At 42.8% G+C, this 16,256-nt stretch overlaps 1 protein-coding gene across 2 annotated transcripts in view; it reads right to left on the reverse strand.

The window, feature by feature from the left end:
* The window catches only part of coro1ca (coronin, actin binding protein, 1Ca), a 29,925-nt gene extending 16,518 nt beyond the window's left edge, over positions 1–13,407 (reverse strand). Inside the window, exons 1-3 of one of the 2 annotated variants that reach the window (XM_079160595.1) lie at positions 13,283–13,371; positions 5,780–5,800; positions 772–968 (exon numbers count right to left, since the gene is read on the reverse strand). In XM_079160595.1, coding sequence (XP_079016721.1) covers positions 772–968; positions 5,780–5,795 — 213 coding nt within the window. In that variant the 5' untranslated portion in view covers positions 5,796–5,800; positions 13,283–13,371. Of the gene's footprint in view, positions 1–771; positions 969–5,779; positions 5,801–13,282 lie in introns of both variants that reach the window. The other variant, XM_079160596.1, reaches the window with a different exon arrangement.
* Positions 13,408–16,256: the final 2,849 nt, after the last annotated feature.

Raw genomic sequence — 16,256 nt, forward strand, 5'->3', positions numbered from 1 at the left:
TTCAATACTAATTATTATTTACTGTACATAAAGCATGTGGAATGGGCCATTACTCTCAGTAAATAAAGAGAGAAATCAAGATCTCTTTCACTCTGCCGTTTAAGTTTTTTTTATGTTTACATTCACTTCAGTCCAAATATGATCCCAGAGAGAACGGCTTTCCTTCCCATTACATCATCACTGACGTGAAGGCAATTCCATTTCACCCCCAATCTAAAAATATCCAGACATAATTTTATCCACTTAAATCATCTGTAACAAAAACATGGCATGCATAACTGCACTCCCTTTAAAAAGGTTAGCGTTACACTGTTTTAATGCGTCATTTTCCCAGAATAAAGATGAGACATGACCAAATTAAACCAGTTCTTTCAAAATGCAAAAAGTTTTTAGGGTGTTGGTAAAAAACAAATAAACATAAAAACACGCCAATATGCAGAGATTGTAGGTGAAGAGCGTAATCTCAAAAAGTTATTCAACATAAATGTTCATTTCACCCTACAAACATTAGGTTTCATATAGAGGAGTCACCATACTGACAATTGTATCACTTAGAAAAACACAAGAGTAATACAAACTGCCTAAAAACACTGTTTAACAAATGGACTGTTAGGTACTCACCGTGTGCTACTGATGTAGCATAAAGAAGTCGTATATGCAAACATGCTCACACATATGGTTTATCTCCATCTAGCGGTCTTAGAGGCCCGACAATGCAGTGCTGACCCAATGTGGCATTAAATACTCGTACATGGTGCAATAGAAGCTTACCTTTTGAAGAGGAAGAACGAGGAAAGCGCCTCCGCCACTGGCCTCGATAATTAAGGCAACAAACTTGGGGTTGACTGCACAGAAGGAGCTGTCCCATGTGACCCGTGACACCCGGATATCATCGTAGCATTGGTCAGTTTTTAGCGCCTGGCCAAAGACGTGACGGAATTTGCTCTGCCGTACAACTCGTTTCATATCTGTGCAAAGAGCAGAGAGGATGATTTAACATATGCTCGTCATCGGTTTAAGATAACAGGTATCTAAAGGAACAGCAATATGAACAAATATATACATATAGACTACTTGAAAGACTTGAGAACACAGACATCCCATCCACAAACTGCAGCAAAGCTTTTAGATCCTATGAGAGTCTTTTTCCACGACACATGTTCGACTCTCTCACCGAGGGGGTTTTGTAACAAACCATGGCTACTTGCTACATTGCGGTGCAGACAGCTTGAAAGAAGAGTATTAGCAACACATGTTGTAGCTCGTGAATATGAATTTGACATCCGATCCACTAAAAGCGGGATGATGATGTGTGAGTATGATGTTCAGGTTCATCCTAACACTCTTTAAGGAAAGTCTTGCTACTCCGATAGACATTTCTACATGTTGCTTCACTACTCTAAATTCCTCTGTTGGGTAAGAATAGGGGAATACGATGATCCCCAAACACTCACTTTTATCTAATATCCCCCGTGTGGGTTCTCCTCACCCCTGTGATCACACAGCATGCATGTAGAGTTCCTTCAATCATAAATTAAAAGAAGCAATACACCACAGTTCACCAACATTTTTTATTATCGTTATGCCGGTGACACAATGCCACGGCGAGACACAGGACCCGAGGACGCTTCATAATAGGGTGCCTTTAAAGAATAGATGCCACCGTGTCCAGAAGTTAACCTGGAACTGACACGTCTCGACAACGGATTTGTGGATCTACTCCATAATGCCGCAGATTAACAGACTGCTGGAGACCAGGTGATGTAGCAGGACGGGCCCGCTGCCCTGCCGAGGTGGACCGAGAGGAAGAGTCGGCATTAGAACCCTCCAGTGACAGAACTACACGGACCAGGGACAGTGGCAGCAGAATGTTCGGTGAAGCTTCGGCTGAGGACGTCACACTGCCAGAAGCTTCAGTGGGGAGACATTCTGGATACAGGCCGGTTACGCCAGCACCGTCTGGGTGGTCCAGGGCTTCATCTGGATCTGTCGGGTGGAGTGACATTCCACCCATGACGAACATGGATGGCCGTGGACGTGTTGAATCCCACAGCACGGGATGGTGGCGTTCATAGCTCAGATCTTCCTGGCCTCTGCGGCCGCCGTGTCAGAAACACCATCTTCCAAACTATCACAGCGAGCCTACAATATCTTCCTTGAGGTTGGTAACTTTTGTTAAAGCGTGCGAGCAACAGGTCATGTTGATAGCATAAAAACAGTTGTGATGTTATCTGTATTCCCTGTTGGCTAGGTTTGCTCCAATGCTAGCATATGAATAATTAACAAAACAAACATGCTTGATGATATTTCAGAGGACTCTTGTGCCAAATATTAAACATCTGAAATACTCAAATGCTTTATATGTGGCACACTTACAAAGAGCTACTTCCAAAGAAAAATAGGACATACCCAATACAAACAGAAACATGCTTGGTAGCTGGTTCAGCTAAAACCTTCCCCAAGACAAGAATCTGCTGGCAGACAAGAGAGCTTTGGAAAACAAGCCCATTCAAAAGCTGCAAGTCTTCGTGCTGTGCTTAAAATAACAGACCACTTCCAAAGATAATGGAAAGCTGGCCAGTTTCAGATAAACTAAGGTCAAAACAGAGGTTCAATCCAACCTACAACCTGAAGAAAGATGAAAGCTCTTAAGTGGTCTTTGTTTTGTGAAGCTCCTCAAATCCTTTTTTTTTTTTTTTTTTTTTGGACACAGCACATGGTAACAGTTTGCCAGCCTGAATCACCAACATGATAAAAGCACAGCACAGGATGTGGGATATATTTTGGACGTGGTTTTCCATTGTGTGTTTGTGTGAGAGAGAGCGAGAGCGAGAGCGAGAGAGAAAAGCTTGTATGGCAAGTTTCTGACAGGACAAGGATAACAACACAACCAGGAAGTTCTTCCTGTAGAGATGTGGGAGTGTCCCAACAGGCTTTCTGTAAAACACGTCAGTCGTTACAACCGTTTATTTTTGATGTCTCCAAACACAGACAGTGAGCTAAAAAGGACTATTTTCTTTTTCCAGTTGAGGACACTCGAGCGTTCGGCTAAATCTTCTCTAAATTGAGGATTTTCCAGTTCTCTTTGAGTTACGTAAGATTCTCTAAATCCTCTAAACGTATCTGGATCAGAAGGGCATTCGTCTAGGAAACTGAATTTGATTACTCCGTGAGAGCTTGATGCACACCAAGAGCAACGGACTGACATCCAACTATACACGGTCTCCAGACATTTTGGGAGATACATTATAGTTAAAAAATCTTTTTTTGAAAGGCAAGAAATTGATTCTCTCACAAAAGTTAACTTAGTTATTCCCTAATTTTACAGCATGTCATCGGCATTCGTCACTGCTGAGAAAACCTGACATGATCAGTTACGATTCAAGTCAAAAATGGGAACAGAAAAGTTGCTCTTCCTTACAGTACAGTAGTAGTCTGGGGCAACATTCAACAAGGAGGAGTGAAGCTTGTTTGCTTAGCTTCGGAGCTACAGATTTGTCATAATCGTGGTGGAATAGAAGCTCCGTGTGAACAGACACCTAAATCACAGACCTGTCGAGTGGCAGATTTAGCAACACGCTCCAGTGTCAAATTCCAGCAGAAACAGCTGCTGCTTTAGAAGATGTCTAGGTTTTTACTCTGTTGATTGGCCATGACCGTTGTATTTAAAACAGTAATATAATATGTGCATGGTCATTTTTATGCAACTGTTGTTATTAGCATTTATTAGCATCTGCTATTAACAATCCAGCCCGCAATAGTCATACAATCAAACTGCCGTCATGAGTTATTGTTGTTGATGCATCACTGAATGCAAATTCTTGATAAAGTCATAGCCTCAGGGCCCACGGTACTTTAATGTGGCCCTGCCCGTCACACTTCTTCTCATGATTTAGTTAAGCAATTATGGGAATAAAATAAACTCTTTAAAGAAAAGATATTGGAGGAAATATTACATGAGATTGGAAGAAAGTTTAATCTCTCCTACATGTTGTCCACTGCTGTGGTCGGCGCTCGAGCTAGTCCCTACTGGTTGACTAATGGTACCAGATGTTCTCCTGGGTGGAGTTATTGCACTTTCCTAAAAAAGGAGTGAAAAAGGTGGGAGCAAAGCAATAACTGATGAGGCCATTGCCAATTTAATGGTCAGAAGAAAGAAAGGTAATCTAGTATGATCATTTCTCCTCTCAAGTATGTTGTGACTGCATTATTGTTTGAGCTTAACAATTATTGAGAAGTCATAACTCCATGAGACTAAAATGTGGCAATGGCCCAGTCTATATGATTAATATGGTAATTGCCTAGTGTGCCCATCATCAATACTGACCTCTGGGTATCCACCACGGGTTTGATCCCCTTAATATTAATGATAATATATCAGTTTGCATTACTGAAGAAATGTCCAATGACTGCTCTCTCAGGCATCCTGCTGCTTTCTATGCTTTTCTGCAACCGGTCACGGTGAATTAAACTTCCAGCAACAAGAGACACAGCTGTGTCAGAGATTTACATTTTTTTTCTTTAAATAGAGCAAAAATGAACTTCATGCCATGGGGCAATAGCCTGGCTGTTTGGTTGGCTGCAATCTGTCTCCAAGACATGTTTAGCAACATCAGGGGAATCCCACCACAGGAAAAGAAACAATACGAGAGGAAGAAATACAAACTCATGTCTTAAAAGATTGCTTATAATGTCAAATTTCAAACAACTGTTAAACTTAATTCCTCACTTTGCAGAACCAGACCAAAGCTTAGGTTTCTCTAAAGAGTTCAGTCTGGAAAACATCCATTGGCAACGGACTGTGCTTGGCAGCTGGAAGCTCGACCAATTGGCAAACTATGGGAAGATGATGATGAGAACAAGCAGAGCTTTATTTGGAGTTTTTACAGAGCACGGACACGGTGCCTCTCAACTACTGAACCTTGTGGAGAAATACTTAAGCGTTCTAGATATAAAACCATGACTGCATGGCCCATTTCTTATCGAAATGAAAACAGATTTTTTGGCACACTATTGAAATATTTCAAAACAGCCACCATGTAGGTAAAACCCAATGGTAATATATCAAGTCTGGTGCAGTGCAGCTTCATGATGATGTTGCTAAGGTGAGTTCCTGTTTGTTGGATAAAGGCTGACCCAATCATATAGTCTTATCTCATCTTATTGATGACACACCCAACCCACATGAAAGCTATGGAGCTTTGAAAACAGAACAAGCTGTGAAACTATCCGGCTGCTCTTGGCTCTGTTCATTTGCAGCAGAATAGTACATTGTTTTATGCAGGAGAGCTTTATAAGATGTGCCATTTTAGCGCCACAATAGTGTGACTAGCCTTGACTAAACAATCAGTGCATTCTTGAGGTTAGTCTGGGCCTCCACAAAGATCCCCAGTCACACTATGATTTAGCTCTACAAACAGCAGGAACTGCTCAACTTCATATGTTACCGTTACAATCAACCACAAACCAGGACTAGTTCTGTCCCAATAGGCCCAAGATGATCACTAAATGTGAGTTATGATACGGTCACAGATAAAAAAAAAAAAAAAAAAAGCATTAATAAGTCCTGTGCAAGATCGCCAAAACTGACAGTTTGGATATAAAACCTTTATAAAAAGAGAAGGTTGGGCTATTTCGGTGTACACGCTGTAGGTCAGAGCACACTGGGTTGGGTCGCAGCTGACTATGCAACACTGGGTCTCTGTGAGTAAGCCTTGTTGTGTATCCTGACGATCCTTTTCAGGAAGAAATCACCATTTCTGAGTCACTGGATGCTCACCGTGGTTAGCAGCCATTCCAACTGATACATGTGGTAAGACAGAAAAGGAAAAAAAAAAAAAAAAAGCATTAAAATTCAATTTGCAGGGTAATCATATATTTGTATACAGTTGGGGGATTTACCATATTTCAAATAATACATTTATGTCAGGAGCACAGGGCTGGGAGATGTAGCCTAAAATATAAAATTTCGGGTTTTTCACGACGAACAGCGCTATTTGTTGTGTGGGAGTGTGTGTGCTGTCCCGGGTGCTGAAAGCTAGCGGAGTACATCGAAAGACAGTCTCAACAAAGACAGGTATTTCATTTTTTCGTTTTTAGGCCGACATATGAGCAAATTAGTTTTTACAGGTTATCGCTGTAATTTATTTGATGCGATTATTGCACATTTTGTAGCCGTCGTCGTTTCAATAAAAAAGGAAAAGTCCTTGAAGTCCGATGTTTGTCCTCATCTCATCAGACACCAACTACAGTGAGCCGTCCTGTACCCTTCGGTGAAGCAAGAAGAGAAGCACACAGTGACCAGAGAGGCTATTCATTCTGCTAAACACTAGCAGAGGCCTTATCCAAACGGCAAACTTCCTGTTAGACTCCTGTGGCTACCACAGAAAGACCAGGAACTAATAGTGACACAGTCATTCTCAACACTAATTACATATATATACACTGACCACTAGAAGACCGTTTCCCTCATCCAGTGGACCACACAGTAATGAATAACTTAAAATATTATCTTTCAAAATAAAAAACGACAAACTCGTAGAAAAATTAAAGTCAACTCTGAATCCTGTAAATCAATTATTCAATATTCAGCTTTTACGACCCCGCCCCCTTTCCAAACATTAACGTCATAATGACCCCGGCTGACATTTGCGTGCAACAATGTCAACAGGGGCCGTGTTGAGGCAGTAAAATGCCGGCACCGGCCCGACAGCCTCGGACAGAGACACACCTTAGGGGAATGCTACACTACTCAGTGTCACTCTCCTGAGATTTACAGCTCACTGGTCCAGCCGTAATTCAAGCAAAAAAAAAAACCCGCAACAATCTGTTGGGCCAATCAGATGAAAAGGAGAGCGATGTACCTTATTGCCTCCTGAGCCAGCAGAGCTGACCCTGATGTGCGGAGACAAGAGGAGGACCCCGCAGCCTGAGGAAATGACCAACAGGAAGAGGCACCAGTGTGACACACTTTTCAGCATCCTTCTCTGCATTCCTGAACTCCATTTATATCTGACAATTCTGTTCAGGCAGTGCGGGTCTTATGAACGATTGAGTGCTATACTTCACTTTCATTGGTTATTCAGACCGAACTTAGATACTAAGACTACAAACACAATTTATGTGGTTGTCCTTCTCCTTGTAACGTGTGTCAGTAGAATGAAATAATAGACAATCCTACAGTTAGGAGACAGTGAGGAGGATATGGTGCGAAAAGGAAGAATTTAGAGCATTCATGCTCGCCGTTGAGCTCACCGTGTTCGGCCATGAAATGGTCTTCCTCTTATCTCTACCTCACAGTCACAGTACAGACGGCTGCCTTCCCTTACACCAATTTGAAATCGCTTTGCTCCGACATGAGAATGCAAAACAGCGACAAAAATAATAATCTCAGTGAGGGCTCATGTTTGGTCAGTGTGCCAGAATGCATTACTGGAAGAACAAACACCTTTTCACTCACTTTACCCAGGATACAGCTCAGTAAGTGAACACTGAACTGAACCGAAAGCTATTAGTGTCATCTATAATGGTTATTTGTATAGAAACACACAATTACAATGAATAGAAAATGAAAGATTGTATATTTTCTTGGCATTGGTAGTTTTAATACTGTGTTATAAGTGGCTTAGAGCTACTGTTAGGTAGTTAAAGGTCATTATTCCCATACTAATATACATTTTATATTGCTGTGATAACATCTCCTTCAAACAACTATTTATTCAAGTTTCTCGCAAAAAAACCCACTATATTTTACAATTTACAACACATCATGACACCCGTTATAAGCTGGACTGTGCTTGGGAGCTACTCTGAGCAGCATGCATGGGAACGAATGACAATACAATAAGTGTCTGATTAAGTTACTTGTTCCAAAGATTTTAAAGTATTTCCTCCTACTCTACCTTGTGCCAGAAACCAGGATTATGAAAATGAAAGATAATGGCTGATTCTGAGTGAACCATGTTGGTCAATACAAACTGTACAGATATATATATATATATATATATATATATATATATATATATATATATATATATATATATATATATCTTTTCCCCAACTTGTTTGTGGGGTTGAAAACGGCCCTTGATGCACTGTGTTTTATAGTGCACTTGGTGAGTGAGATGTGACATAACGTGAAAATCCCAGCCACAAATCAGGATGAGCTGATGTAGGAAAGAGAGGGGCAGGAGAATTAGAGCAAGAGCAGCATTATGACGAAGCCTTAAGAGTCTCCACAGCACAGTTATTTTAGAAAACTACTGTATACGGTGTATGTGGACAAAAGTATTTCCAATTACATTCCATACGTTTCTATCATCAAACGTGCCATGTGGACATATTTCTGAGCTGATTCCTCCTGAGGTTGTTGCCCTGAATGCGTTTTGCTGTATGTAGTGTTGACAGAAAATAAACCTGTTTCTAACAACAGGTTGGACTTGCCAGTAAAGACCCACGAGTCCTCCCACCGCCTTAAAGGTTAAGCCACAGGCAATGACACTTACAACCTGAAATTAAGTGAAAAACAAACAAAAAAAGCTTTATGAACCTTGGTAATTGACTAAAACCACAGATTTTCAGAGTTACTGTTCAACTAATTGATCATTTCACACTAGAAAATATAAAAAACAACATAGCAGCTGTTGCTTGTGCAATACCACTTGAAACTACAACATGAAGCCTGTTTTGAAGAGTATTCTGTGCTCGTCTGTTGTTCATTTGTCAAGTTCATCACAACATTTGTCTCATCTTGAGCCATTAATTAGTCCAAAGCCGAGGTCACTGGCACGCAGAAAGCCCTCAGCAAATCAAACCAGGGCTCAACCATGTTCCTCAACAAGTCTTATCTGCTACATGTTCAGTTTTGCAATGCCTTTGTTGGTTGGTGCTTTTCATCATTGTTGTTAATGCCGACCTCCCCGCTATGTGGCTTCTAGCGTCATCTTGGTAGCCACAGAACGGGTCACTGCAAGGCAGGCGCCAACAAAGGGAAGGCTAATATGCCGACAACACAGGGTGGATACTGCCTGTGAGTACATCTACAGTATTTAAAGTTTAACAGCGAGTAATAGTCAGTTCTTTCCCACACTTTGCTACCCATGCCACCACTACACACACACACACTCTCTCACACCAGTGATGTCGCCTCACTGCTCCCCATACACTGGCTGCCTTTTGCCTTTTGTCACCAAGACCGCATGAGACGCCACCTAAATCCCCTTCCTGTAACCAAGGCCACGGACCACCATTGTAATCAGATTCCAGCTACATTCCACTGCTCTTTGCAACAATGAGATAAGGTGCTGCCTTTTCACCTTTCTCCCACCCCGAGTGACCACGCAGCCTGTGCTCTGCTCAGTTCGAGTACAACTGGAACAAATTACGCACCAGTGTTTCAAGGAATGTTCCTGTATTCTTTATAGGAAATGAGATTTGCAGACACGGGAGCAATGTGGCTCAAAGTCCAACACAACGCTAGATAACACATAGACAGAACCAATTACCAGGTCCAATCAAACTTCTCTGACGAGGTAACGGTTACATACATGTACTAATAGCATAGCGTGTCAGACATTTACAGATGAAAGGATTTCAACACCAGAAGTCAAATGATGAGGTTTTGCAAACTTCTCATTCCAAAAAAGGGAAAAGACGACTCCTTAGATTTTAGACATAGCCAACACAAGTGTGATGCTAAGCATACTTTAGATTTTACCTCACTTCCTGCTGCATTTCTGTGCTGCGAGACTTAAAAAAGGTCTGTAACATGAGACGGGCATTTAGATTGCCTCTCAACGGCTCTCAACATGGCGACGCCTGAGCCGGGGGCCCGTAGCTAACGGTGCTAACAACGGCAACAGTACAAACTATGGCAAACATGCCGACAGAGCTAACAGTGTTTAGCTGAGGGGGAACCGGAAGGGGGGGGTCTACGCTTCCGTGCAGAATAGCCAGTGGGGCACGCTCACATGCACTAAAAACATGCGTAAAGAGACTCACTCCTAAACTTCTTATCCTAAAAGTCAAGGTTTAAAAAAAAAGACCACTTTTAAGTCCAATAAAATGACTCACAGGAAACACTCTAGTTTGGTGAGTGTTTGTGTGTAGGATTACTTTAGTATCTACAACCTGAACATTTACGCTACCTAAGCTTTCACTTCTTTCCTATCAGGTGATCAACACAACAAGAAGACAAACGCAGAACTCCTAAATAGTACAGCTTGAGAGTACATAGCATGTCCCTTCTTCCTCTTCCTGATCATCCTCTTCCCCCTCCCCCAGTGAGCAATGCACAAAACCACTGCTCCATTTCAACAGATGTTGTCAGCTGTGGTGGGAAAGACCAGTGGAAGAAATGGTATTAGTCCGTGTGTGTGTGTGTGTTTATGTGCAATTGCTAAACTGCAAAGCCTTACAAAGCTGGAGGAGGCTTGTCGAGGACATGGCATCAGCAATTCCTCTTTGATTCCAAGCAAACTTATTTCTAAAAACTCTATAACATAGATACAAGAGGGGAAGAAATCGTACTTTACCCTGTGTGTAAAACAAACACACAAACATCTGACAAGCCCAGATAGACAACTATTTAGACTTCTATTTGAATACTTAATCATGGCTTATTAAAGAGTGATCGTATTCTTAAACATTTCTAGTTCATACAACATCTACTGTCCGAGGGCCATGCGTTTGTTTTTAACCAAATATGAATCAGCGCCATGTGATCCGCTTCATCTTCACTCTGGTCCAAACAAATACACACACACTACTGTGCTGAGCAGGTGGTTAGATAATGAGATGTTTCCTCTCACCTGTACTCAGAAATAACTACCGGTCATCTCGTGTGGAAAAAAGAAACTGCAGCAAGGTAAACCCATGATGTAAATCAATAATCACTCCAAGAGTTTCTGGCAGAAAGTCCTGTTTAAAGAGTGGACTGAGATAACATCTTGGACAGACAGGACTGGACACAAACGGAGGTATTTCTGACACGTTGAAGGAATGCACCGTTTGAGTCCAACCGAGACGAAGATGCCAAACTGTTGACCAAATATTTAACTTTTTTTCCACCCGATTATTTCAGTCGCGCGACACAAGATCTAATTGTAACGGGGGAGATATCAAGCTGCTGCTGAACTAGTTCTATCTGAAGTACACATTCCTTAAAAGGAAGCACAAGCCTGAACCTGTACTTCTCAACTATGTCAGTACAATGATGAACAAGGACTGGACTTAGCCCGACCTCCAACAACACCGACGAAACAGATGTAATGAATACGTTGGATACTAAACTGTATGATCTTTCCTGACCTGAAAACAATTCAAAATGGTTAAAACTGCACTTGTGATTTCACCACAGCCCACATCAGCGCTCCTTGATGCAGCTGATCACGTCTTGTGCTTATTTCCCTCTGCTTCCTGACCCACTTCCTCTCTAGCTCTGGTAAAGACAGCCAGGCTACACACCAAAAAAGACCTTGTACTTGCAGCACAACCAGCAGAGGCTGGAATGGTTAACATGCCCAAACACAGCTGTAGCACTGTTGACTGTTCACCCTGGGGGTCACCCTCGGCAGCCTTCACCTGCTCCGCATCCCACACAGAGTCTTTTTGCGAGGGAAACTCCTGCAACCCCAAAGCTGATTACACACGAGATCCAAGTAACCTGGTTCAAAACCGGGGCCCAAACATAATAACCATGTTGCTCTTTAGGCACACTAGCACACAGTCGTTACTAATCAAACTACCGTATTGTCATGAACGAGCAAATGAGCCGATGGTGGCGTGCAGAAGGGGGGGGGGGGGGTCACACAGAGGACTGTTTGGGTCATCACTCTCTCCAGGTTCTAACTGATCAAATGTGAGGGTATGCCGCCTGTATGATTATACGATTGTTGGGATGATGGCTGAACAAATCCTTACAATAATCTTTTATTTCACTTATAATAGACTATAAGGTGAATCAATCAATAATTTAAATAATCTTAAGTGGCTGCCCTACTTATGACACATTACATTTCCCTGTCAAAACAATGTGCAAACCCTATCTGATCACATCATATTTGGTCCAGTTGTGGAAACTAGAGCAGACTAATCAGGCAATACTGGAGAACAAGCAACACTGCTAGCAGGCTACATAATGTACCATCTTTACTTTAACACTAAACAAACCCCTCGTTGTGCTGCACGAGGACTCAAATTAAAAACACCTGTCAACATAACACTGATGGACTCAGCAATACACTCAGTTATGGATACATCTGCCCGCATTGACTTTAACGGTTCACGTTGATTATAACAGGTTGAGGCAGAGATTCTCCATATTTTCATACTCCACAATTCTGCACGTGCTATTGCCCAACATGCAAAGCTGGTGGAGGACACGCTGATTATTCACTTGGGTTACATTTATAGTTGCTAGCATGAAAGCAGCGACCGCACGAGCCTTCCCCCCCCCCCCCCATTCATGCTATACACCAGTGTGTTAGTGGGTCAAATCTGAACCCGGCGTCTGCATGAATATGCATATTGGATTTAAACTGTAAAGTTCAGGTTGACAAAACATAATCGTCTCTATGGATTGAAGAGTTAATTCTTGGACATTTGAATGGGTTAAGGCTATTGTTCCATTAACAGAGCCAATATTACCAGTCAGGGTGCCAGGGGCCAGGGCGCGGTTGTGTGCTGCACCTTCTTGTATGTGGATCTATTATCGTGTGCGTGTGTGTGTGTGTGTGTGTGTGGATCTATCATTGCTGCACCTTCGTGGACGTGGATCTGTCGTGTCTGTGGATCTGTCGTTGCTGCACCTTCGTGTCTGTGGATCTATCGTGTCTGTGGATCTGTCGTTGCTGCACCTTCGTGTCTGTGGATCTATCGTTCCGGGGATAAGTTTTCCTGCCGCACCACGGTTAGCCACCCCACCCTGCATAATAACGTGCAACAGCACATTTCATGTCGCGAGTTATCCACCAAAACCCACCACCACAACAAAAACAACTGTTTGAAACCATCAATCGCTTTGGTTATTGGTTAGAAACTTTTTTGGCAATGTCACAGTTAACCGCCGTGGAAGGCTAGTGCTAGGTGAAAAAAAAAAAAAAAACACACAGTTCCACAGACTATCCCCAATTCATTTTAGCTCGCGCATGCACTTTCGGCTGTAGCTTGAAAAACGAAGACCGATTGCAACCAATTTAAGGAGGGGGTGAGGGTGGGTGGGGGGGGTGGGGGGGTCAACAACCAAACAGAGTCTAATAAACAATCCACACAATCTGTAACCTACCTTCTGAGAGGAAAATGAAAGTATTCCTGAAAGCCGAATGATATCACAGTCCTCCGCGTATCCCACTTGAGTCCTCCCTCTGCCGGAGCCGCTGCTGTGCTGACACCGCTCTGTGTGCTCTTTGCCCACTCCGACGCTAGTCCCGCCCCCTCGTTTGGCTTGTCGAGGCTTGTGTGGAGCAGTGGCCTTTGACGGACAGCTCCAACATCCAATCAGAGCGACTTTTTTGGATAACAGGGGAGCAGAACTCACGCCTCCTTTCTTCAGGTTCCCAGATACCGAAAATCACCGTCAATTGTGTGTTTATGGCGGCTCCATGGCTATTTAATCTCATGTGATACTGTTGTGACACTCCTATTATCTTATTTTTGTCTATTTACCATCTTTTTTTTATCATTTTACCTATTATTATTGTATTATGATTATTATAAAGTAATTCCTTGATCCTCTTAGATTTGTTTTTATGAACGCTGCTGCTTATTACCATTAATACAAACTATAATATCCAGTTTGTGACACGCAGTGAAACAATAGAACATGCTTGTACAAGATTACTGTTCTAGATGTAATTTCATAACATAAAATGTATTCCAATTCTCCTGAAGAACACAATGTACCACAAGTATAAAACAGCACCACAAGATGGCGTTATTTTACACATTCAGAGTGATGCAGAGCTTTGACATCCCACCTTTTTTGTCTTCGCCCTCTTCCTGCCTTGTACATAATAATAAACTATATTTGTACAGCATTTTTGAAACGAGGTTACAAAGGGCTGATCCAAGTGTTTGTGGTGAAGCTGGCAGCCCAAATAATAATGGTTGATGGATCAGTAGAACAGACTTCATAGGTAAATTGTGTGTCTGATTAATTTACCTGCTATCCTGTTATCTCATATGTTCTATTCATTTGATATATATATATATATATATATATATATATATATATATATATATATATTGCCGCAACACACATTGTACTCTTACCTCTTCTCACTGATGGTTTCCTCTCGATTGCCTTGTCTGGGGATTTCTGAGCTGAGTCGAAAGCCGCCTTCATCTGTGCCACCTTCACAGACTGGCCCTGCTCATCAGACTTGACTTCAGCTGTCTTTGGCCAGTCCTGGTGCTGAAGCTTTTCATGAAGTTGAATGTTCTCCTTTATAAGTTCTGAAACAGGCCTAGGTTTGGGAGTGCTTTGGGATGTATCTGTCATTGAGACGCTGTCATCGTCCCCTTTGCCAAGTTGTTCATCAGCTTGGTCTGGCGCCATATTTTCTGTGTTAAGTGTCACGCTCTGATCCTGCTTCATGACCTGGTGGCTTTCCTCGGAGATAACTGTGCCGGCTGCAACCAAAACTGAGCCAGCATCCACAGCTGGTGCAGCAATGTCCACAGTAGAGTCCTTCACCTTCTTCCTCCCCACCAATTGAGCAACGGAGCATGTAGAGCCAGATGACTGCTGACCAGTTTTGGGCTCACTGTCACACTTTATTTGTAGAGGTGGTCTCACGGTTGTGGTGCCTTTCTTCTCGCCAGCAAGTAAATAGCATGAATCTGCAATTTGTCCGTCACTGTTTGTGGGTGGAGGTTTCACATCAGACACTGATAAAGATGCAGAGTCCTCAGCGATCACATCGCTCACTTCACATGACATTCTCTCATGAGAAACAGCTGATTGTAAGTTGTCTGAAGAGAGGTTGTTCAAGGGGCCCATGTTCAGCTTTATCTCCATATCCTCAGTGACTGAAGCATCTGTTGAGCTGATGTTCTCCCCTGCACTCTGACAATCAGCTTTGGAACAATGGGATTTTGTGAGTGAGCTCGCACTTGTAGTATTCCAACTCTCTCCGTGCTGCAAACAATCTGAGGTCATACTGTCAGAAGCAGCTGTGTGTCTCATGTCTACGTCCTTAATGTGATGATCTTTGGTTGCACAGTTTCCTTGAGGCGTTTTTTCATTCAACCCCTTTGTGCCACATGTTGACAAAGGTGTATTTACACCTGACTGGTCGATTTTAGCGGCGGATAGCTCTGTTGCTGCACAGTCAAGGATCCTCTTTGCAGTAATGGTGCCCTTGACGTTTGTGTCAACCTCTTCTATAATCAAAAGAGCTGGGGTTGTCTCCTTCCTATCTCTCTTCAGTAACTTCTCCAAAATAGAACTGGGTTCAGAGGCTGGATTTGACGCTGAACATGAGTCTATCTTTTCATTTTTGGTTGTTTCAGTTGTGTCCACTGGTAGATAAGGCCTCACTGACTCCCTTTGATCATCGGGGTCAGTGACCTTTGGCTTTTTTGAAGAGTAGTCATTCCAAACTGGCTTCACCTCACATATTTCCTCTCTTGTTTCATTCTCTGTTCTCTCCTTCGGAGGTCTACGGTGAATGGTATCACTCACGTCTAATAGAGACTCTCTCTGTAGACTGTTTTTCAAAGGATGTTGGGGTTGAGCTGTAGGCGGTTCCTTCCTCTCACTGAAGTGGCCCACTGTTCCTGTACAGAGTTTAATATCTTCAACTTCAGCCATGATGGTGCCACGCTGATCTTGTTGAACAGACAGTAACAACTCACTTCCTGCGTGAGCTCCACACCTGCTCATCTCCACCATCATCACTGAGTCCTCTGCTGCGTTTTCAAGTGAGGATGCATCCTCTGAGGTAACAGCAGGGCCAGACTTCTTATATGAAACTCCAGCTGAGAAGTTTTCATCCTGGATCTCCTCATGTTGGAAGCTTCCCTCATCCTGATACTCCATTTTGATCCTTGGGGGTGTATAAAGCTCCTCCTCTGTCTTCTCCTCCGCACTCTTGATTTGATTGAACAGCTCGTGTGCTCCAGCTCTTTCCTCAATCTTCGCACTGCTCTTTTGGTTCTCGTCCGTCTTCTGTGGAACCAGTGGAGCGGTCCTGCCTCCTTCTCCTCCTCCATCTCCTCCTCCTCCCTCCTTTCCTGCAGCCCCTCCCTGTCTCACC

The sequence above is a fragment of the Pholis gunnellus genome, assembly GCF_910591455.1.
Source record: "Pholis gunnellus genome assembly, chromosome: 6".
Lineage (NCBI taxonomy): Eukaryota > Metazoa > Chordata > Actinopteri > Perciformes > Pholidae > Pholis > Pholis gunnellus.